A 24,280-nucleotide genomic window follows, 5' to 3' on the forward strand; every position below is an offset into this window, starting at 1 on the left:
AAAAAAGTAATTAAATATTTCAATGAATATATTCAAAGTTTATTTGAGTAGGTTAGATTCAAAGATTTTTAAGTTTTCTTCTCAGATTTTCTGATTCGATGTGATTGTCCTGAGGCCAAATTAAGCCTTAAATACTGGGATGTCTAAAAAGTAATACAGGGTGGGTGCGGTGGCTCACGCCTGTAATTGAAGCACTTTGGGAGGCCGAGGCAGGTGGATCACTTGAGGTCAGTTTGAGACCCGCCTGGCCAACATGATAAAACCCCATCTCTACTAAATACAAAAATTAGCTGGGTGTGGTGGTGCACGCCTGTAGTCCTGGCTACTTGGGAGCCTAAGGCGCAAGAAACGCGTGCACTGGGGAGGTGGAGGTTGCAGTGAGCTGATATAGCGTCACTGCATGCCAGCCTGGGCAACAGAGTGAGACTCTGTCAGAAACAAAAAACAAAAAACCAAAAACCAAAAAAACCAAAAAAGTGTCAAACAATAAATAAAATAAAATAAAAATATACAGGGCCAGGTGTGGTGGCTCACACCTGTAATACCAGCACTTTGGGAGGCCAAGTCGGGTGGATCACGAGGTCAAGAGATCAAGACCATCCTGGCCAACATGGTGAAACCCATCTCTACTAAAAACACAAAAATTAGCTGGGTGTGGTGGTGTGCGCCTGTCCCAGCTACTTGGGAAGCTGAGGCAGGAGAATCGCTTGAACCTGGGAGGCAGAAGTTTCAGTGAGCCGAGATCAAGCCACTGCACTCCAGCCTAGCGACAGAGCAAGACTGTCTCAAGAAAATATATATATACACACACACACACACACATATATATGTGTGCATATATATATATATGTGTGTGTGTGTGTATATGCACACAATGTTTTCATATTCTCCCCTAACTCCTAATACCTTCAGGTCTCAGGTATTCCTGGCAGATACCTTCTCTGTCCAGTCTAAATTATGTCCCTTTCTTTTAATCTTCTCCCTCATGGTGTACTTCTCTTTTCCTTCATAGTACCACCACAAGTCAAAATTAGCTACTTTTATTTATTGAATCTTTATCTCCCCCACTAACTATAAACTCAAAGGTCAATAACTATGTCCATTTTGTTCATAGCTCTATCCCCAGTGCCCAGAACGGTGCCTAGAACATAGTAAGCACAATATTTTCTAAACAAATTACTTCACTGACCTGCAAAATCTCAGTTTAACACTCATGTAGTCTATTTGTCTTCCTCAAAAAAATTAATCTCTTAATTACCATTTGGTTCAGCCACTTTGGAAACAGCTCGGCAGTTTCTTATAAAGCATACACTTTGCCACTCAGCCTAGTAATTACTTTCCTAGCTATTTACGCAAGTAAAACAAAAACATCATTACACACAAAACTGTATGTGGACATTTATAGCAACTTTATTAATAATTGTCCAAAACTGGAAACAACTAAATGCCCCTCAGCTGGGAATGAATACACAAACTGTCATACACCTATTAAAAAGGAAGAGATTACTGATATATGCAAAATGAATACATCTCAAATGCATCATGCTAAGTTAAAGAGGCTAGACTCGGCTGGGCGCGGTGGCTCACGCCTGTAATCCCAGCACTTTGGGAGGCCAAGACGGGCAGATCATCTGAGGTCAGGAGTTGGAGACTAGCCTGACCAACATGGTGAAATCCTGTCTCTACTGAAAATACAAAAATTAGCCAGGTGTGGTGGTGGGCACCTGTGGTCCCAGCTACTCAGGAGGCTGAGGCAGAATTGCTTGAACCTAGGAGACGGAGATTCCTGTGAGCTGAGACCGCGCCACTGCACTCCAGCCTGCATGATAGAGTGAGACTGTGTCAAAAAAAAGAGGACAGACTCAAAATGCTATAAACTGTGAGTCCAGGTATAGGACAGTCCTGCAAAAGCAATGAGGATAGAAAATAAACCAGTGGCTAACAAGTGCTAGGGGTAGAGAGGTTGACTACAAAGGGGCGCAGGTTGCCAGGTGCAGTGGCTCATGCCTGTTGTCGTAGCTACTTGGGAGACTGAGGTGGAAGGATCGCTTAAGCCCAGGGGTTCCAGGCTTCAGAGAGCTATTAGGCCACTGCACTCCAGCCTCTGTAACAGAGCGAGACTTCTTCTCTAAAGAAATTTTAATTTTTGAAGGGGCACAGGTGAATTTTACAGGGTGACAGAACTGTTCCATATTTTAATTGTGGTAATTTGTATACATGTTGAAACTTGCATTAATTATATACCTTTTTTTTTCTTTTTTTTAAGATGGAGTTTCACTCTTGTTGCCCAGGCTGGAGTGCAATCGCACGATCTCGGCTCACCACAACCTCTGCCTCCTGGGTTCAAGTAGTTCTCCTGCCTCAGCCTCCCCAGTAGCTGGGATTACAGGTATGCGCCACCAAGCCCGGCTAATTTTGTATTTTTAGTAGAGATGGGATTTCTCCACGTTGGCCAGGCTGGTCTCAAGCTCCCGACCTTAGGTGATCCAACTGCCTCGGCCTCCCACAGTGCTGGGATTACAGGGATGAGCCACCGCAACTGGCCTGCATAACTACATACTTTTAAAGGATGTGGCAGAGTGCAGCGGCTCATGCCTGTAACCCCAGCACCTCACTAGAGGCCAGGAGGTTGAAACCAGCCTGGTCAACATAGTGAGACTCTGTCTCTAAAAATATATATATATATATTTACAATATATATATATCTAAAGTATGGGAGCCTTCCAAATATTTTTGCTTAAAGTTTTCTATGATTTACCTTTTTTTTTTGATATGAGGTCTCACTCTGTTGCCCAGGCTGGAGTGCAGTAGCACCATCATAGCTCACTGCAGCCTCAGCCTCCCAGGATGAAGCGATCCTCCTGCCTAAACCCCCCAGAGAAGCTTGGGACTACAGGTGTGCATGACCATCCCCAGCTCATTTTTATTATTTTTTGAGACAGTCTTGCCCTGTCACCCAGGTTGGAGTGCCCTGGCAAGATCTTGGCTCACTGCAACCCCCACTTTCCAAGATAAAGGGATTCTCCTACCTCTGCCTCAGTTGGGACTATAAGCATGTGCTACCATGCCTGGCTTTTTTGTATTTTTAGTAGAGACGGGGTTTCACAAATCTTCTCGCCTCGACCTCAAGGAACTAGGACTCAAGGAACTGTGCCTGGCCTTTTTTTTTTCTTTGAGACGGAGTCTTGTTGCGTTGCCTAGGCTGGAGTACAGTTGTGCAACGTTGGCTCACCACAACCTCTGCCTCCCGGGTTCAAGCGATTCTCCTGCCTCAGCCTCCTGAGTAGCTGGGACTACAGGAACCTGCCACCACACCTGGCTAATTTTGTATTTTCAGTAGAGATGGGGTTTCACCATGTTGGTGAGGCTGGTCTGAACTCCTGACCTTGTGATCCCCCCACCTCGGCCTCCCAAAGTGGTAGGATTACAGGCATGAGCCATCAATTGGCCTGCTTCGTTTTCTAATATCCCTTCCTTAGAATTATTGCAACATCTTTGTCATTGTCTCCCATAGAGCCCACAAACTAAACCCTGAGATCCATGGGCCTGCTAAAAACAGTACCAAAGTAAATGATAAAAATGTTTAATTGCAAATAATTAGATGAGAAAAAGCACATTTGAATTTCAGGGGTTCTAGCTAAATGAAATATTTTACACTAAAAGATAAATGCTAAGTTACTATGTTTGAAACACGAAGATCACGAAAACCCAATGCTAAAATCTGGCCTATCAATGTAAGCTGTCAACATTCTCCACTAGAAAGAACTGAAACTGGGTTGAGGTTAGTAGGTCTGAACAAACTGTGTCCCACTAAGAGCACATAGGTTCTTCCTTGAGTCACTGCTGAGGCCCTGGTACATCTGAGATTTGAAAGGTAAGTATCAGTTTAACTGGGGAAGATACAGTACAGGAAGACCACTTGAGCCTAGGAGTTGGCCAGCCTGGGCAACTGGCAAAATACAAAAATTAGCCAGGTGTGGTGGCAAACACCTGTGGTCCCAGCTATTCAGGGAGGATCACTTGAGCCCAGAAGTCAGGGCTGCAGTTAGCCATGACTTCCATTCTAGCCAGGTCAAGAGTAAAACAAAAAAAGCCAAACACTAGCTTTAAATATTGTAGTTCTCACTTTTGAAATCCACTCCAAAAATTTTAACCAATTCCAACATAGTAACTGTCAAGAGAAATGCCACTTCATCTTAAAGCTTAAAAAAAATTCATTTACTATAGCAAGCTAGTTTGTAATGAATACCAGCAGGTGGTGCTCAAGCCACAGTTGTCTAAGACACTGGATTTCAGAGAGAAGTTAATCTCAGTATCCAAGTAAACTCTTTCCTGTTTCCAGTGGAACAATTTTTTCAGTTAAGTCTTGCTTCCTTGCATGTCAACAGAATTCTCCACTGGTAAATCTTACAGCTGTCAACTGTCAATAGAGGGCGTCTACTGGCCACCTATTAAAGGCCTTACCTGTCTTTTCTACGGTCATCCAGCAAATCTTAGGCAATTTACTTTTGTAAACATGAAGATAGCAAAAAAACTAAAGAACAAAAATCTAATTTAGATTTGATACCTCAGAGAATTGGTTGATGGGAAGACATTTTATCTAATTCAGACTTAGATGAGGGAAAAGGCTAACATTTCAAGTTACAAACTTGTCTATAGCCAATTCAAGTACCTTTGAACCTTGAGCAACACAAAGGCCTTGTCTCTCGTGCTGCTTTAACTCCTACTTAGCATGTCCTTATAGAACATATGTCCTGGCCGGGCATGGTGGCTCATGCCTGTAATTCCAGCACTTTAGGAGGCTGAGGCGGAGGGCTCACTTAAGGTCGGAGTTTGAGATCCTGACCAACATGGAGAAACTTCGTATCTACTAAAAACACAAAATTACAGGCACATGCCTGTAATCCCAGCTACTTGGGAGGCTGAAGCAGAATTGCTCTAACCTAGGAGGCAGAGATATTTCACTATTGCATTCCAGCCTGGGCAACAAGAACTCCATCTCAATAAAAAAAAACCATCAAGGCCGGGCGCGGTGGCTCAAGCCTGTAATCCCAGCACTTTGGGAGGCCGAGACGGGCGGATCACAAGGTCAGGAGATCGAGACCATCCTGGTTAACACAGTGAAACCCCGTCTCTACTAAAAAATACAAAAAACTAGCCAGGCGAGGTGGCAGGCGCCTGTGGTCCCAGCTACTCGGGAGGCTGAGCCAGGAGAATGGCGTAAACCCGGGAGGCGGAGCTTGCAGTGAGCTGAGATCTGGCCACTGCACTCCAGCCTGGGCGACAGAGCTAGACTCGTCTCAAAAAAAAACAAAAACAAACAAAAAAAAACCATCACACAAACAAAAAGCATGTCCTTTAATTTTACCTATCCTTCAAACTTAACCAAAAATTTTCCTTACATAGCCAAAAAGATACCTTTAGATACTCTTCTACATCTGGGAGGTCAGGCATAGTGGCTCATGCCTGTAATCCCAGCAGGAAGATCATTTTTTCAAATGCACAAATGCTTAATATTCAGGAGTAAGTGGGCTATCACTGACACTTGTTAAGCTTATGACCACTTCATTGCTAGTGACCAAGCAGACAAATTGCTAAACCAAGCAGACAAATTGCTAATCAAAGCATAAAAGGTATTAGACTCTGCAGGAGGAAAGAAACTTAAGATTAGGCTCTGTCCAATTTTATAGCTACTTCAAATTGCCATCTTTTTGTTAGCACCTTGTTCCTATTCTGAATAGCACTCAGTAAAACTTGTGAAACCAAACTGGCATAAAGCTAACTCCACTGACTTTAAAATGGATCCCTCCACTCACATAGGGTGTGCACTAGCAACTACTTATGTCAGGGGAAATAGTCAACTTCCACTGCCCAGTCATTTTAACCTGTTTTAAAACGCACATCCCTGTAATTTGGAAACTACTATTTCATGTTTCCAAAGATTCACTTAACATTGGTTTAACTACATTAAGCTTTCTATGCAACACAAGGACTCTATTACAGCATTTGGCCTTCCTTAGTGACAGGCCATCAGTAACATGCTGCATTTCTCTCCAATGTGGTAATCAAAGCAGCCCTCCCATAGCTTAGATTCCTTCCCCTTCCAAGTACGTGGAAGGAAAACAACCTTATCTCCACCTGTAAGTGTTAACTCGAGAACTACCATTTTCATAAAGTTTCCACAAATTCATAAAACCAGAATTACATGTCTTTCTCCTAAGCGAGGTAAAACTTGAAAGTTTCAGTGTTGACCAAAGGAACACACAGGTTTCTCATTAAACTTTTTTAATGGGTCTCAAAATTCTGTGACAAATTTTTGGTCAAGTTGTTTCCATTAAAAAGTACTGATTTTAAAAACTAATAACTTAAAACTGCCACACGCAAAAAAGAAAACCAAAGTGGTCCACAAAACATTCTCCTTTCCTTCTGAAGGTTTTACGATGCATTGTTATCATTAACCAGTCTTTTACTACTAAACTTAAATGGCCAATTGAAACAAACAGTTCTGAGACCGTTCTTCCACCACTAATTAAGAGTGGGGTGGCAGGTATTAGGGATAATATTCATTTAGCCTTCTGAGCTTTCTGGGCAGACTTGGTGACCTTGCCAGCTCCAGCAGCTTTCTTGTCCACTGCTTTGATGACACCCACCGCAACTGTCTGCCTCATATCGCGAACAGCAAAGCGACCTATTAAAAAAAAAATTTAGTATTACCAAAACTGTTCACAGTTGTACTTTTCATCTTTAACACAACTTATTTACGTTTAAGTAATCATCCTTACCCAAAGGTGGATAGTCTGAGAAGCTCTCAACACACATAGGCTTGCCAGGAACCATATCAACAATGGCAGCATCACCAGACTTCAAGAATTTAGGGCCATCTTCCAGTTTTTTACCAGAACGGCGATCAATCTTTTCCTTCAGCTCAGCAAACTTGCATGCAATGTGAGCCGTGTGGCAATCCAACACAGGGGCATAGCCAGCACTTATTTGGCCTGGATGGTTCAGGATAATCACCTTGGAAAAAAAGATTTGCGTTCAGTGTAAATCCAAAGTCTCAAATGACTTTAGCCTCTGCAATAAGGTAAGAACATGTTACTTTAAAAATTGTTACCTGAGCAGTGAAGCCAGCTGCTTCCATTGGTGGGTCGTTTTTGCTGTCACCAGCAACGTTGCCACGACGAACATCCTTGACAGACACATTCTTGACATTGAAGCCCACATTGTCCCCAGGAAGAGCTTCACTCAAAGCTTCATGGTGCATTTCGACAGATTTTACTTCAGTTGTAACGTTGACTGGAGCAAAGGTGACCACCATACCGGGTTTGAGAACACCAGTCTCCACTCGGCCAACAGGAACAGTACCAATACCTAAAAATATTTACAGCATGCTAAATACCTATGAAGGAAGATAGTACTCTACCAACTCAAATTCAACTTTGTTGACACCCAACTTACCACCAATTTTGTAGACATCCTGGAGAGGCAGGCGCAAGGGCTTGTCAGTTGGACGAGTTGGTGGTAGGATGCAGTCCAGAGCCTCAAGCAGCGTGGTTCCACTGGCATTGCCATCCTTACGGGTGACCTTCCATCCCTTGAACCAAGGCATCTGAAACACAACCATGCCCATTTGTGTAAGCATGAAATCGCCATTCCCAGAGCTTTTTAACAACGGTCTTGAAAGCCACTTACGTTAGCACTTGGCTCCAGCATGTTGTCACCATTCCAACCAGAAATTGGCACAAATGCTACTGTGTCGGGGTTGTAGCCAATTTTCTTAATGTAAGTGCTGACTTCCTTAACAATTTCCTCGTATCTCTTCTGGCTGTAGGGTGGCTCAGTGGAATCCATTTTGTTAACACCAACAATTAGTTGTTTCACACCCAGTGTGTAAGCCAGAAGAGCATGCTCTCGGGTCTGCCCATTCTTGGAGATACCAGCTTCAAATTCACCAACACCAGCAGCAACAATCAGGACAGCACAGTCAGCCTTTAAAGAAAGCAAAGACATATCCCTGTCAACTCTCCAAAGGACAAAACCAATGCACAAGACAGGCATTTCAGGAAAAAAAAAAAACCTAGAATTATTAATCCCACCAACCTGAGATGTCCCTGTAATCATGTTTTTGATGAAGTCTCTGTGTCCTGGGGCATCAATGATAGTCACATAATACTTGCTGGTCTCAAATTTCCACAAGGAGATATCAATGGTGATACCACGTTCCCGCTCAGCTTTCAGTTTATCCAAGACCCAGGCATACTTGAAGGAGCCCTTTCCCATCTGTAAGGATTAAGAGTCGTTACTTGGTTACTAACACACAAACTCCAGCTTCAATTTCTTTGCCCCCAGCCCTTAATTGGCACATAGTTTCCACTTTACAACTGCAAGTCCTAAGTGATTTTAGTCACTTAGATAGGGTTACAGAAGCAACCAAAAAGCAAACTTTTTAAAGTAGGATCTTGACTATTAATATCCAAATCGAAACTACTCACTAGCAATACGGTTACAGAAGTAACCAAAAGCAAACTATTTTAATAAGAAGGGTCAGATCTAAACCACTCATTAGTTCTGGGGAAATCACCACCACTTAATGATTCTGCTGGTAAAACTCGTTTTAGTTCATCTTTCCCTTTCTGATATTAAACATACCTCAGCAGCCTCCTTCTCAAATTTTTCAATGGTTCTTTTGTCGATGCCACCGCATTTGTAGATCAGATGGCCAGTAGTGGTGGACTTGCCCGAATCTACGTGTCCAATGACGACAATGTTGATATGAGTCTTTTCCTTTCCCATTTTGGCTTTTAAGGGTAGTTTTCACGACACCTGAAATGGGAGAAAAAAACTTTGAACCACTGTCTGAAGCTTGAGAATAAGCAAAGATCCAAATTCGAAAAGGGCAAATTCCAAGGAGAATTACACCGAGCGCCAAGCTGGCCTAACTCTTCAGTCTCCACCCACTAAGTGTGGGGAAACTCCACCGCACAAAACCCCTCCCCCAAACCTAAGGAAGACGTACTCCAAAAGCTCGGAGAACTAATCGAGGTGCCTGGACGGCGCCCGGTACTCCGTGGGGTCACATGAAGCGGCGACCGAGGAGGGAAAGGCCCTTTTCCTTTGTGTGGGTGACTCACCCGCCCGCTCTCCCGGGCGCCGCGTCCTCCATTTTGAGCTCCCTGCGGCAGGGCCGGGAAGCGGCCATCTTTCCGCTCACGCAACTGGTGCCGACCGGGCCAGGCTTGCCGACCAGGGCGGGGCGACACACCGCGGCGCGAGGCCCGGCACCAGAGCAGGACGGCCAGCTTGAGACTCCCCCCGTCCGACTCTCGGTGGCCGCGCTCGCAGGCCCCGCCTCGCCGAACATGTGCGCTGGGACGCACGAGCCCCGTCGCAGCCCGCGGCCCCCAAAACCCCAATATCAGTGTGCAGATCGTGGTCCGCATCTATAAGATTATCTCGCCAGAAAAAAGGCGTTGCAGCTGGTCATCAAAAATTTTAAATGGCTAGAAACTTAGTGAAAGCAGCGGGGCAGGCGCGAAGGTACTACCAGATTCGCACGCGGCAGCCCCAGAGCCCAAGCCAGGCCTCGACTCAAGCACGAGGCGAAGGGACTCCTTAAGTGCAAGGCCTCGACCTCTCCCACCCACTTCCAACCCGAAGCTCGGGATCAAGAATTACGTACAGCGGCCAGGGGCGTGTAAGTAATGAAAGGCACGCGAAGGCCATAGCCCGTAAAGAGGCCAGGCCCGCGGGAGCCACACACGGTACTTACCTGTGTTCTGGCGGCAAACCCGTTGCGAAAAAGAACGTTCACAGCGACTACTGCACTTATATACGGTTCTCCCCCACCCTCGGGAAAAGGGCGGAGCCAGTACACGACATCACTTTCCCAGTTTACCCCGCGCCACCTTCTCTAGGCACCGGTTCAATTGCCGACCCCTCCCCCCAACTTCTCGGGGACTGTGGGCGATGTGCGCTCTGCCCACTGACGGGCACCGGAGCCTCACGCATGCTCTTCTCCACCTTGGTGATGACGAGAGCGGGCGTGTGAGGGGGCGGGAACGCAGCGATCTCTGGGTTCTAGGTTAGTGGGAGTTTAACGACGGTCCCTGGGATTCCCCAAGGCAGGGGCGAGTCCTTTTGTATGAATTACTCTCAGCTCCGGCCGGGGCGGGAGAGGAGGAGGAGGGGGAGGGGGGAGGCGACGAGGTGGCGGCCTGGAAGGGACGTCCAGAATCTTTCCTCTACCATTGCTGGCTTAGCCCCAAAGGTTGTGTTGAGATTAGGGTGTACCTTCGCCCCCCAATCAGCCTCCTGTCCTCAGCCTTGCTATCTCGCTAGTCCGCGACAAATCCCTAGAGCGTCTTCTTCTGCCGGTCTCAGCCCAGCCCCGGGTTGGCTCCTCCTCCGCCCCGGCTTCCGCGCCCCTCCCGTGTGGCAAGGAGTACCAGGCCCGGGGATCCCGAGGGGCTTGGGGCGAAGGATCTGGACTGGAGGACTCCTTAACGGCTCACGGACCTGCGAGAGGTTCGGCTCGATGGCCGTGAGCTCGACGAATCCGCTCCTGTGCTGGCCTCTTGGCTCCTTCCATTCAAAGCCAGCTGCTTTTATCAAAGCCCTTAACACGTCATCTCCCCCTGGTACTCCAGATGTCCAGGCTTTCAGTTTAGAATAGACTCAGTCCTACAGTTAGCTTTAGATCTAATTCTAGTTTTGTTACGCCAAAAAGTTCCTGCGAGTGTGTGTGTGCCTCATGGTACTTTTTAAATTAAAAGGTGTACAGTCATTTGATTGCAAACATAAGGAACCTAAAAAGCTTTCAAATGCAGATTTTCCACGTGATCTCACGTAGAGACTAAGATCTACAGCATCAGCAAGTTTATCCACCCAGTTTCCTAACCCCAACACTTGCTATGAAGTCACAGCTTCTCCTATTTAAATAAGTGCCTATTATATTTAAATAAGTGCTTTCTTTTTCTGTCATCCTATAGATTGTAACTGCATTTTAGCATAAATCTAGGGCAAGATTGGATGAGCTTGGCCGTTTTGGATGGCTATCAAGACAGGCCTTGGGAAATGCTCCTCTGAGGAATGAAGAACGTTTATTTTTAATGAGCTAATTACTAGATCATTATGTTTCTTCTTCCAGCTGTAGAATATTACTGCCCAGCTTCTCGAACAAACTTATTTATTAACAAGTATTTGAGAACCTACTATGTGGCCAACGCTAAGTACTGTGGAGTTCCTTCTGGAGAGGAACCCACAATCAAATTGGAAGAGGAAAACAAGTTGGGAAGCAGTTAAAGGCAAACGCGTATGGTGCATTCTTGGTTTTTGTATCTTTGTAGTATAACGTTTTTCTAGTCCATTCGGTTTTCACAGTCCACTTTTTTTTCCTTCTTTCTTTTTTTTTTTTTTTTTTTTCCGGATGGAGTCCTACTCTGTTGCCCAGGCTGGGGTGCAGTGGCGCGATCTCGGCTCACTGCAAGCTCTGCCTCCCAGGTTCAAGCTATTCTCCTGCCTCAGTCTCCCGAGTAGCTGGGGCTACAAGCGCGCCCCACAAATTTTTGTATTTTTAGAAGAGACGGAGTTTCACCATGTTGGCCAGACTGGTCTCGAACTGCTGACCTCAAGTGATCCACCCGCCTCAGTCTCCCATAGTGCTGGGATTACAGGCGTGAGCCACGGCGCCCAGCCACAGTCAAAAGTTTTTCCTCAAGCCCCTGTGATTGCGGATAATAGTAAACGCTTTATAAATACCATCAAGGATTCATGTAATTTTGCGCAACACCGACTGGGTGTTCTGAGTATTGCGATAGTGGCTTGCGATAGAGACTTTCATTAGGTGAAGGGAGATCTCAATTCTTGCGTTTAAGAACCAACACTGGACCGGGCGCCGTGGATCAATGCCTATAATACGAGCACCTTGGGAGGCCAAGGCGGACGTATAACTTGAGGCCAGCAGTTCGAGACCAGCCTGGTCAACACGGTGAAACCCTGTCTCTACTAAAAATACAAAATTAGCCGGGCGTGGTGGCGCATGCCTGTAATCCCAGCTGCTCGGGAGGCTGAGGCAGGAGAATCGCTTGAGCCCGGGAAGCGGAGGTTGCAGTGAGCCAAGATCACGCAATTGCACTCCATCCTGGGTGACCGAGTGAGACCTTGTCTCAAAACAAAACAAAAAACCAATACCTTTGAGCCCATCGGAGCCGTATTATTGTGCGTTGGGGTAGTCGCTGGCCACGAGCATTTTCTCAGGGCAGAGATCACATATCTGCTCTCAGTCCGGCAGGGGTGGGCCGGAAGCTGGAGAGGGACTGGAACGCCGGTCCCGGGGAAGCCCCGCGCTCACCCGGCGCGCCCGGCTTCCTAGGAAGGGAGGCTGGGGCGGCAAGGCGGGCGCGGGTGGTCCTTGCGCCGCGCCAGCTCGCCAGGCCACATCGCTGGCGTTTCTCCAGCGCTGGGTCACCTGCGGGCCGGCGGGGTCCCGCGGCGAACAGCTGAGCGGTATGGATCCGCCACTCGAGCCTCCCCAGCGTCAGGTCGCCAGGGTCCGCCCTGTCTCTCGCCCCACCTTGAGGTCGCTTTTCTTCCGCCTTCTGACTGCGGAAGGAAAGGCCAGGGAGGAGGCAGAAAACCTCACGTGGCTCGGGGTGAGGGTCGGTTTTTGTCACCGTGAGCTGGCCTCTAAAAAACTTTTTAAGTCTCAAGTCTTTTTTTTCCTACTTATTTTAAATCCCTTTTTCCCCAGACCCTATGTTTTCAACATAATCATAACGGATTCCCCGCATCGTACGGGAGATCCATTATGCTTTTTACTGTCTTAAATGTTAAAGCGGTAACAGTAATGATGTTGAGGCTCGTAAATATGTTTTGGGGTTATAATCTAAGGTGATATTTGTTGAAGGTTTTTCCTTTTTTTTTTTTTTTTTTGGGAGATGGGGTCTTGCTCTGTCGCCCAGGCTGGAATGCAGTGGCGCGATCTCCGCTCACTGCAAGCTCCCCCTCCCGGGTTCACGCCATTCTCCTGCCTCAGCCTCCCGAGTAGCTGGGACTACAGGTACCTGACACCACACCCGGCTAATTTTTTGTATTTTTAGTACAGACGGGGTTTCACCGTGTTAGCCAGGACGGTCTCGCTTGCTCATAACCATTTAGAGTGACAAACTTAAAATACATTGTAAGTAAACATCTACATGACCCCTTTTAGGAAGAAAAACAAGTATTTCCGTTATTTACATAGTAATAAGGCAAACAAGAATCCTTCTTTGAGGTACATAATTGTGATTCACTGAGCTTTCAATATAGTCTAATCACTCTGCTATTAGTCTAATTTAAAGCAGCCTTAAGTAGTTACAGTCTGCCATGGCTTGCCACGTGAAAATGATTTTTTTTTTTTTTTTTTTTTTTTTTTTGAGACGGAGTCTCGCTCTGTCGCCCAGGCTGGAGTGCAGTGGCCGGATCTCAGCTCACTGCAAGCTCCGCCTCCCGGGTTCACGCCATTCTCCGGCCTCAGCCTCCCGAGTAGCTGGGACTACAGGCGCCCGCCACCTCGCCCGGCTAGTTTTTTGTATTTCTTAATAGAGACGGGGTTTCACCGTGTTAGCCAGGATGGTCTCGATCTCCTGACCTCGTGATCCGCCCGTCTCGGCCTCCCAAAGTGCTGGGATTACAGGCTTGAGCCACCGCGCCCGGCCGAAAATGATTTTTAAATCTTTTTATCTGCTGTATCTACAGCTGAAGAAAAGATGATAGCCAGGTGTGATGGCTCATGCCTGTAATCCCAGCACTTTGGGAGGCTGAGGCAGGCAGATCACCTGAGGTAAGAGTTCGAGACCAGCCTGGCTAACATGGTGAGACTCCCGTCTCTACTAAAAATACAAAAATTAACCAGGCATGGTGGTGTGCACCTGTAATCACAGCTACATGGGAGGCTGAGGCAGGAGAATCACTTGAACCCGGGAGGAGGAGGTTGCAGTGAGCAGAAATCGTGCCACTGCACTCTAGCCTGGGTAACAAAGTAAGACTCCATCTCAGAAAAACCTATATATATATGTGTGTGTGTGTGTATATAAATATATTTAAAGGGGTATTTTAGAATATGATTAAGCCAAGGAACTACTTGGACTGAGAATCCAAATAAAATGGTGCTTTAGTGTGACAGGCACTGTTCTAGTATTTGCAATATTTATTGTAATCCTACCACCCACATGGTATAGATGGAGCAGCAATGGGCAACAGACAGTTTATGCATAATAAGCAAATATAGACATATATTCTTTTTTAAAATTTTACCTTCTTTTTGCACAAAATGGTAAAATACAATATGCCACCTTGCTTTTTTCACCTAATACAGCTTGGTGATCTTTTTTCGTGGATACCTTAGGGCCCAGCAGATCAGGATTGGAACCAGGGTAATCTGATCAGAGAGCTAGTCCTAACCCTTACCAGCAGGTCAAGGCATCCTGGTATAATGAAAATATCAGTGGCATCAGTGTCAGAAAATTAGGGATTTAGTCCTCATTCTTCTGCTTAGACCTGTGACAGCCCAGCAGTTCTAAGTACATCTGTGAAATGGGTCGCCTCTTTGTTCCTACTTAACACCTATGTCACAGTTCTAATATGCAATGACATGAAAAAACATGGGAGCTTTTTATTAGTACAAAAGACAGTGTTTCTATAGGCTTTCTGGAGAATGCCTGTCCTTAATTAGTATGCCTGTGACACCAACTTGAGTCAGTAGAGAAGAGAAACTCATTGGTATCTTTGTAATTGTAAGCATTTTTACATAGGTAATACATGTACATGGTAAGAAATTATACAGAGGTTATACAATGAAATATTACTCTCATTTTAGCAGTTTAAAGAAAGTCTGAAGACTACTCCAGGAAAATTGAGGAAACTAAAGCTATTTCTACTACTGCTCTCATAATTGCAAAGCCAATGCCTACCATGATAAGTGCTGTCTTACTTGGTATGAGGCAATGATTTTCTTCTCTAACTATTATTTTTAGTAAGTATATTATTTTATTGCTACATTAGAAATAAAAATAAACTGTGAGAAGCTGCAAAAGCATGCAACTTCATGAAGATTATGAAGCAGGCCGGGCGCAGTGGCTCAAGCCTGTAATCCCAGCACTTTGGGAGGCCGAGACAGGCGGATCACGAGGTCAGGAGATCAAGACCATCCTGGCTAACACGGTGAAACCCCGTCTCTACTAAAAAAATACAAAAAACTAGCTGGGCGAGGGGGCGGGCGCCTGTAGTCCCAGCTACTTGGGAGGCTGAGGCAGGAGAATGGCGTGAACCCGGGAAGGGGAGCTTGCAGTGAGCCCAGATCGCGCCACTGCACTCCAGCCTGGGTGACAGAGCGAGACTCTGTCTCAAAAAAAAAAAAAAAAAAAGATTATGAAGCAATGGAGACACTCATAGAGGGTTAAAATTGGCTTTTCCTGTAGGAGGTGCAAAGACTATACACACACAGGTCATCAATGGTTAGATTATTGGCAGCATCTGCCATGTGGAATTTATGCACCAATGGGAAGATTTTTGGTGTTTTGCTTTGTTTTGTTTTGTTTTGTTTTGTTTTAAGACGGAGTCTTGTTCTGTCACCCAGGCTGGAGTACAGTGGCATGATCTCGGCTCACTACAACCTCCGCTTCCCGGGTTCAGGTGATTCACCTGCCTCAGACTTCCGAGTAGCTGGGATTACAGGCGTGTGCCACCATGCCTGATTCATTTTTGTTTGTTTGTTTGTTTGTTTGAGACGGAGTCTCACTCTGTCACCCAGGCTGGAGTGCAGTTTCCCAATCTCAGCTCACTGCAACCTCCGCCTCTCGGGTTCAAGTGATTCTCCTGCCTCAGGCTCCCGAGAAGCTGTGACTACAGGCACGTGCCACCACACCTGGCTAATTTTTGTATTTTGTATTTTTAGTAGAGACAGGGTTTCTCCATGTTGGTCAGGCTGGTCTTGAGCTCCCGAGCTCAGGTGATCCACCCGCCTCAGCCTCCTAAAGTGCTGGGATTACAGGTGTGAGCCACCACGTCCGGCCTCTTGACATCTTTCAAGACCCATATCCTCTGTGAGGATTCCCCAGGTGTAATCTAGTGGTGAACCATTATCTACCTGGTCTTTGCTTTCTTGAGGCCTATGGGGCAAGGGGCAAAGGAGACAATTATCAAATATTCACTACAATTCATGTATATTTACAAACTAAGACAAGTGGGCATTGTGGCTTATTCATGCTTGTAGTGGGCATGGTGGCCCACACCTGTAATCCCAACACTTTGGGAGGCTGAGATGGGAAGATCGCTGGAACCCAGGAATTCGAGGCTAGCCTGGGCAACATAATGAGACCCCCATCTCTACAAAAAATAAAAAATTAGCCAGGCATGGTGGTATGTGCCTGTGGTCCCAGCTACTCAGGAGGCTGAGGAAGGAGTATCACTTGAACCCAGAAATTTCAGGCTGCAGTGAGCCATGATAGTGTCACTGCACTCCAGACTGGGCCACAGGAGGAGACCCTGTCCCAAATAAATAAATAAATAAATAAATAAAGTTAATTTTTTAAAAAGGTACTTTCTGGCCAGGCATGGGGGCTCATGCTTGTAATCTCAGGACTGTGAGAGGTCAAGGTGGTTGGATCATTTAAGGTCGGGAGTTCAAGACCAGCCTGGCCAACATGGTGAAACCCCACCTCTACTAAAAAATATAACAATTAGCTGGGCGTGGTGGCAGGCACCTGTGGTCCCAGCTAATCTGGAGGCTGAGGCAGGAGAATCACTTGAACCTGGGAGGCAGAGGTTGCAGTGAGCCAAGATCACACCACTGCACTCCAGTCTGGGCAACAGAGTAAGACACTGTCTCAAAAATAAATAAATAAATAGAATAAAAAATAAAGGTACTTTCCATGTGGCAAATGATATGCAAGACATTGCAGACAGTGACGGGAAAGCACAGATAAGGGCACAGCTCAATGTGGGGAATTCACAAGACCTCCAGAGGCTTCATTACTCTTACTCAGAATTGTAGAAACTTAAGCTAATGCACTTTGCCCAAGATCACAGAACTCGTGAGGAACAGAGACCTGATTCAGTGCCAAGTCTCTCCAAACCCAGTACTGTGTTCTTTCCATTCCCCCAGTGTCCTTCCTGCAGCCACAGCACTTTATTTCTCCTGTTTAGCACTGACTTCATCCTAAAATGTATAATTTATATGGTAACAACACTTTCCATAATCCTAAAACAGTATATGTAATTTTGCCTAAATACCGTTCTATCATCATTACTTTTCAAAAATGATTTGGAAAATTATCATAGCTTTTTTTGTTGTTTGTTTGTTTTTTGAGACGGAGTTTTGCTCTGTCACCCCGGCTGGAGTGCAGTGGCGCGATCTCGGCTCACTGCAACTCCGCCTCCCAGGTTAAAGCAATTCTCCTGCCTCAGCCTCCTGAGTAGCTGGAACTACAGGCACCCATCACCATGCCCAGCTAATTTTTGTATTTTCAGTAGAGACAGGGTTTCACCATATTGGCCAAGCTGTTCTCCAACTCCTGACCTTGTGATCTGCCTGCCTTGGCCTCCCAAAGTGCTGGGATTACCGGCGTGAACCACTATTATAGCTTTTTTTGTATACTGCATTATCTGACTCAATAACGATTATCTGATCATTCTCAAAAACCTCTGAACAATAATGCTTAATAGGTGCTTATCAGGTTTCTCATTTATTTTATTTTATTATTATATATTTTTTTAAGCGGAGTCTCGCTCTTGTCTCCCAGGCTGGAGTGCCATGGCACAATCTCAGCTCACTGCAACCTCCGCCTCCGGGTTCAAGCAATTCTCCTGCTCAGCCTCTCAAGTAGCTGGGATTACAGGCACCCGCCACCACGCCCAGCTATTTTTTGTTTGTTTGGTTGGTTGGTTGGGTTTCTTTGAGGCAGAGTCTCGCTCTGTCATGCAGGCTGGAGTGCAATGGCACGATCTCGGCTGACTGCAAGCTCCGCCTCCCGGGTTCATGCCATTCTCCTGCTTCAGCCTCCCAAGTAGCTGGGACTACAGGCGCCTGCCGCCAGGCCTGGCTAATTTTTCTGTATTTTTAGTAGAGACGGGGTTTCACTATGTTAGCCAGGATGGTCTCGATTTCTTGACCTCGTGATCCACCCGCCTCGGCCTCCCCAAGTGCTGGGATTACAGGCGTGAACCACCGCGTCTGGCCTTTTTTTTTTTTTTTTGTATTTTTAATAAAGATGGGTTTTCACCTTGTTGGCCAGGCTAGTCTCCAACTCCTGACCTTAGGTGATCCACCCACCTTGGCCTCCCAAAGTGCTGGGATTACAGGTGTCAGCCGCTATGCCCGGCCATATGTTTTCTCATTTATAAACTGGGGATATTAACAGTATTTACCCTTGCCGGGCGCGGTGGCTCAAGCCTGTAATCCCAGCACTTTGGGAGGCCGAGACGGGCGGATCACGAGGTCAGGAGTTCGAGACCATCCTGGCTAACACGGTGAAACCCCGTCTCTACTAAAAATACAAAAAAACTAGCCGGGTGAGGTGGCGGGCGCCTGTAGTCCCAGCTACTCCGGAGGCTGAGGCAGGAGAATGGCATAAACCTGGGAGACAGAGCTTGCAGTGAGCTGAGATCCGGCCACTGTACTCCAGCCTGGGTGACAGAGCGAGACTCCGTCTCAAAAAAAAAAAAAAAAAAAAAAAAAAAAACAGTATTTACCCTTATAGTAACTGTAAGAATTAAATTAGTTAATATGTATAAAACATGTAGAATGGTTCTTGTCTGGGTCTGAGATCAGTACACTATAATTACTGAAAGAGGGGATGGATTGATGGTTGGATGATAAAGAAACAGAGGCATATCTCTGTTCTCAATGAGTTCCTTCAGCCCTTACCATCCCCTACTTCTCTGTAAGCCAGTCCTAGTTATAAGTGTGACCAACTCTTCTGATTAGGCCACATGAAAATGTCATTCTTTATTTGCTAAGTAGACAGCAAGGCAACGATGTTTAAGGATGTTCCCTGCCTCTACCAGGGCCTGGGTGAAACCCTCACTCCTAGGCAAACTTTAAAAAATCAAGCAAGTAGCTCTTCCGGCAACATGGCGGGTGAAGAAGCTGGAGTGACTCTGGGGCAGCCACGTCTTTCGCATCAGGATCTCACCACGTTGGATGTTACCAAGTTGACGCTACTTTCACACGAAGTTATCAGCAGACAAGCCACAATTAATATGGGTACAATGGGTCATGTAGCTCATAGGAAATCCACAGTCGTCAAAGCTATTTCTGGAGTTCACTCCATCAGGTTCAAAAATGAACTAGAAAGAAATATTACAATCAAGCTTGGATATGCTAATGCTAAGATTTATAAACTTGATGACCCAAGTTGCCCTCAGCCAGAATGTTATAGATCTTGTGGGAGCAGTATACCTGATGAGTTTCCTACAGACATTGCAGGGACAAAAGGGAACTTCAAATCAGTCAGACATGTTTCCTTTGTTGACTGTCCTGGCCACGATATTTTGATGGCTACTATGCTGAATGGTGCAGCAGTGATGGATGCAGCTCTTCTGTTGACAGCTAGTAATGAATCTTGTCCTCAGCCTCAGACGTCTGAACACCTGGCTGCTATAGAGATCATGAAACTGAAGCATATTTTGATTCTACAAAATAAAATTGATTTGGTAAAAGAAAGTCAGGCTAAAGAACAATACAAACAGATCCTTGCATTTGTCCAAGGTACAGTAGCAGAGGGAGCTCCCATTATGCCAATTTCGGCTCAGCTGAAATACAATATTGAAGTTGTTTGTGAGTACATAGTAAAGAAAATTCCAGTATCCCCAAGAGACTTTACTTCAGAGCCCCGGCTTATTGTTATTAGATCTTTTGATGTCAACAAACCTGGCTGTGAAGTTGATGACCTTAAGGGAGGTGTAGCTGGTGGTAGTATCCTAAAAGGAGTATTAAAGGTGGGCCAGGCCGGGCGCGGTGGCTCAAGCCTGTAATCCCAGCACTTTGGGAGGCCGAGGCAGGTGGATCACGAGGCCAGGAGATCGAGACCATCCTGGCTAACATGGTGAAACCCCGTCTCTACTAAAAATACAAAAAACTAGCCAGGCGAGGTGGTGGGAGCCTGTAGTCCCAGCTACTCGGAGGCTGAGGCAGGAGAATGGTGTGAACCCAGGAGGCGGAGCTTGCAGTGAGCCGAGATGGCGCCACTGCACTCCAGCCTGGGCAACACAGCGAGACTCCGTCTCAAAAAAAAAAAAAAAAAAAAAAGGTGGGCCAGGAGATAGAAGACCTGGTATTGTTTCCAAAGATAGTGAAGGAAAACTCATGTGTAAACCAATCTTTTCCAAAATTGTATCACTTTTTGCAGAGCATCATGATCTGCAATATGCTGCTCCAGGCAGTCTTATTGGAGTTGGAACAAAAATTGACCCCACTTTGTGCCGGGCTGACAGAATGGTGGGGCAAGTACTTGGTGCAGTCGGAGCTTTACCTGAGATATTCACAGAATTGGAAATTTCCTATTTCCTGCTTAGACGGCTTCTAGGTGTACGCACTGAAGGAGACAAGAAGGCAGCAAAGGTTCAAAAGCTGTCTAAGAATGAAGTGTTCATGGTGAACATAGGATCCCTGTCGACAGGAGGGAGAGTTAGACTTGTCAAGGCCGATTTGTGTAAAATTGTTTTGACCAATCCAGTGTGCACAGAGGTAGGAGAAAAAATTGCCCTTAGCAGAAGAGTTGAAAAACACTGGCGTTTAATTGGTTGGGGTCAGATAAGAAGAAGAGTAACAATCAAGCCAACAGTAGATGATGACTGAAGAATACCGGTTAAATAATACATTCGGATGGAGTTGGAAGTTAGAGTTTCTCATAACAACCAAGGGGTTTATTTTCAAAGCAATATTGGGGAATTCATTTCACAGTTCGTTACCTTAGTAGGTAACTGTAAGGTTATTGTCTTTTTTTTGGTTATGAAAACTTAGGGACTACAATTAATAATGTTGGATTGAATCTACATTTTGGCAGAAGTTAAGCGTTCCCACATAATGTCAAAATTATGCATCAGGCAGTTTTGGTTTTTTGGTTTGTTTTATTTTCTTTTGTTTTTGAGTCTGGCTCTGTCACCCAGGCTGGAGTGCAGTGGCGTGATCTGCAACCTCCGCCTCCCGGGTTCAAGCGATTCTCCTGCCTCAGCCTCCCTAGTAGCTGAGATTACAGGTGCGCGCCACCACATCTAGCTAATTTTTGTATTGTTAGTAGAGACGAGGTTTTGGCATGTTGGCCAGGCCAGTCTCTCTTGACCTCAGGGTAATCAGCCCACCTTGGCCTCACAAAGTGCTGGGATTACAGGCATGAGCCACCTTCCCCAGCCCACATCATACAGTTTGAAATGAAACTTTGCCACAACCAGCCTTTGCTGTAGCACACACATATATCACTGAACCTGGTTGAAATAAAGTTTTTTTTCTTTTTCATGATTCGTCTTTGAGTACCTCCAGGCTGATGGACTGTTGTACCAGTAAAAACTTAAAGGCACAAATTCTCCTTGAAGACCTTCTCCCTTTTCTTTGGCCCCATATTTTATGTTGCTTTATCTTTGAAATTTTGCATGAAAAGGAAATGAATGGGTTCGAATGAAATTGTCCTTTAAAGCATAATTACTTGTTCCCATGGACAGATATTTTTCTCCCCTTGCTCTTTCTGGCCTGAAGCATGGGAAACCAGAGTCAGAAGTTATCTCCCTCTCCCTATGATGCCTTGAGATTTTTTTCTGCATTGTTTTATGCCTGAAATCCAATAGTCTTCCTCCATTGGAAAATACTGTTATACCAAATAATTCTAGATGAGTAACAAAGATTTTTCTAGGCCTTCATTTTATGTTTTTTCTTAACTGTTAAGATTGTGACACAGATTATAATATTACTAATTTTTGGATGTTTCGAAAGGTCAAGAAGTAAAAGATGTTAGAAAGCAAAAAAAATAAAAAAATAAAAAAATAAATTAAGCAAGTAGCTAGGTATGGTGGTGTGGGCCTGTAATCCCAGCTACTTAGGAGGCTAAGGCAGGCGAATCCCTCAAGCCCAGGAGTCAGAGGTTATAGTGAGCTATGATCACGCTACTGCACTGTAGCCTAAGCGACAGAATAAGACCGTTTCTTTGAAAGAAAGAAAAGAAAAGAAAGAGAGAGAGAGAGAGGGCAAGCAAGTCAGCCAGATGGGGTGGCTCACACCTGTAATCCCAGCACTTTGGGAGGCCAAGGCGGGTAGATCATTTGAGGTAAGGAGTTCGAGACCAGCCTGACTAACACGATGAAACCCCATCTCTACCAAAAATACAAAATTTAGCCAGACGTAGTGGCGCACGCCTGTAATCCCAGCTACTCAGGAGGTTGAGGCAGGAGAATTGCTTGAACCCGGGAGGCAGAGGTTGCAGTGAGCCAAGATTGCACCACTGCACTCCAGCCTGGGCTACAAAAAAAAAAAAAAACAAAAAACACACACATACACAAGCAAGAAAACATAGTGCAAGTCCAAACTAGAAAAAGACCAAGGCACATTAGGAAGACGGCTGGAAAACATATGAACTATAGAATGATTTTTAATACCCAAGGGCAGGTTTTCATAGTTAAAAGTGAAGACAATGTCAGTGAAATAAATATATCTGAGGAGAAGCAGACTGCACTCCCAGATTCCCTCTCTATTCATTCATTCAACAGATGTCTACTGAACATCTACTATGCACCACACACTGAATACCATGGTTAAACAAAAAGTAAGGAAAGATCCTTGCTTTGGAATTTCAATTCTAGTAGAGGAGACAAAGCTGAAATAATAGTCAAATGAATAAGATAATTACATGTTGTGGTAAGTGTTTAGAAGGAAACAAAGAAGACGCTATAATGGAAAATAACAGGGGACCTTCTTTTTTTTTTTTTTTTTTGAAACGGAGTCTTGCTCTGTTGCTAGGCTGGAGTACAATGGTGCGATCTCAGCTCACTACAACCTGTCTCCCAGGTTCAAGAGATTCTCCTGCCTCGGCCTCCCGAGTAGCTGGGACTACAGGCGCCAGCCACCACACCTGGCTAATTTTTGTATTTTTAGTAGAGATAGGGTTTCACCATGTTGTCCAGGCTGGTCTTGAACTCCTGACCTCAGGTGATCTGCCCACCTCAGCCTCCCAAAGCGCTGGGATTACAGGCATGAGTCGCCATGCCCCCAATCATTTTTTAAAAATTTTTAAATAGAGATGGGGGTCTTGCTATATGGTCCAGGCTGGTCTCAAATGCCTGGCCTCAAGCAGTCCTCCCACCTTGGGCTTCTGAAGTGCTGGAATTTACAGGCAGGAGCCACCATGTCCTGCCCAGCACAATTATTTTGAAAGTCATTCATGTTTTTGGATGTATCAATAGTTCATTCGTCTTTATTGCTAAGTAGTTTTCTAGTATATGGATATACCACCATTTGTTTTCCATTCACCTGTTGATGGACATTTGGGTCGTTTCCATGTTTGTGATTATAAATGAAGCTGCTATGAACATTTTGGCCCAATTCTTTGTTTGGATATATGCTTTCATTTTTCTTGGGTAAACACTTGAAAGTGGAATGGATGGTCATATGGTAGATGTATGTTTAACTTTTTTAGAAACTGCTAAACTGTTTTCCTGAAAGATTGTACCATTTTACATTCTCACCAGCTGTATAAGACTCCTAATTGCTTGCCAAGAGATGGTATTGTTAGTCTTTTTTAAATTTGAGCTACTTTAGTGGGTGTGTAGTGGTATCGCATTGTGATTTTATTGTCTTCATTTGTGAAGGATAGTTTCACCAGATACAGAGTTCTAGGTTGACAGATTTTGTCTTTTCCTTCAGTACTTTAAGATGTTGTTCATTTACCTCCTAGCTTCCCTGTTTCTAATGAGAAGCGGTCAACCATTGCTCCCATGTATGTAATGTATCCCTTGTATGTAATGTGTTTTTCTTTGAGAACTTTCAGTTTTTTTCTTTTTCTTTTCTTTCCCTCCCTCTCCTGCTTCCTCCCTTCCTTTCTTCCTTCTTTTTTTAATGTTACAAACCATCTTTATTGGTTGCAATGGAAAGTGGAAGAGGAAGGAATATAACAGCTCCCATTCCTGGAGTGGCATTTTACAGACTTGGCCACTGCCCTCCAAAAGGAGTTTTTTGTTGTGTTGTTTGTTTTTGTTTTTGTTTTTGAAACAGTGTCTTGCTCTGTCACCCAGGCTGGAGTGCAGTGTTGCAATCATGGCT

General features: G+C 45.2%; 2 protein-coding genes across 3 annotated transcripts; one reads left to right on the top strand and one right to left on the bottom strand.

The window, feature by feature from the left end:
* Positions 1-6,268: 6,268 nt before the first annotated feature.
* On the bottom strand, positions 6,269-11,483 carry EEF1A1 (eukaryotic translation elongation factor 1 alpha 1). Of its 2 annotated transcripts, XM_025381336.1 has the most exons (8): positions 9,770-11,483; positions 8,650-8,823; positions 8,101-8,280; positions 7,693-7,989; positions 7,459-7,609; positions 7,115-7,371; positions 6,783-7,017; positions 6,269-6,688 (listed from the first exon to the last, which is right to left on the bottom strand). In XM_025381336.1, the coding sequence occupies exons 2-8, from the start codon at positions 8,791-8,793 to the stop codon at positions 6,564-6,566; spliced, it is 1,389 nt and encodes a 462-aa protein (XP_025237121.1). In that variant the 5' UTR covers positions 8,794-8,823; positions 9,770-11,483; the 3' UTR covers positions 6,269-6,563. The 2 variants fall into 2 exon arrangements, with proteins under 2 accessions (XP_025237121.1, XP_025237120.1); XM_025381335.1 differs by having other exon boundaries at positions 7,693-8,280.
* A 7,616-nt stretch (positions 11,484-19,099) lies between these two features.
* Positions 19,100-20,833, top strand: LOC112622073 (eukaryotic translation initiation factor 2 subunit 3-like). The gene is made up of 2 exons (XM_025381338.1): positions 19,100-19,990; positions 20,298-20,833. Exons 1-2 carry the CDS (start codon positions 19,108-19,110, stop codon positions 20,831-20,833), a joined length of 1,419 nt encoding a protein of 472 aa, XP_025237123.1. The 5' UTR covers positions 19,100-19,107.
* The last annotated feature ends 3,447 nt before the right edge of the window (positions 20,834-24,280 follow it).

The sequence above is a fragment of the Theropithecus gelada genome, chromosome 4, assembly GCF_003255815.1.
Source record: "Theropithecus gelada isolate Dixy chromosome 4, Tgel_1.0, whole genome shotgun sequence".
NCBI lineage: Eukaryota > Metazoa > Chordata > Mammalia > Primates > Cercopithecidae > Theropithecus > Theropithecus gelada.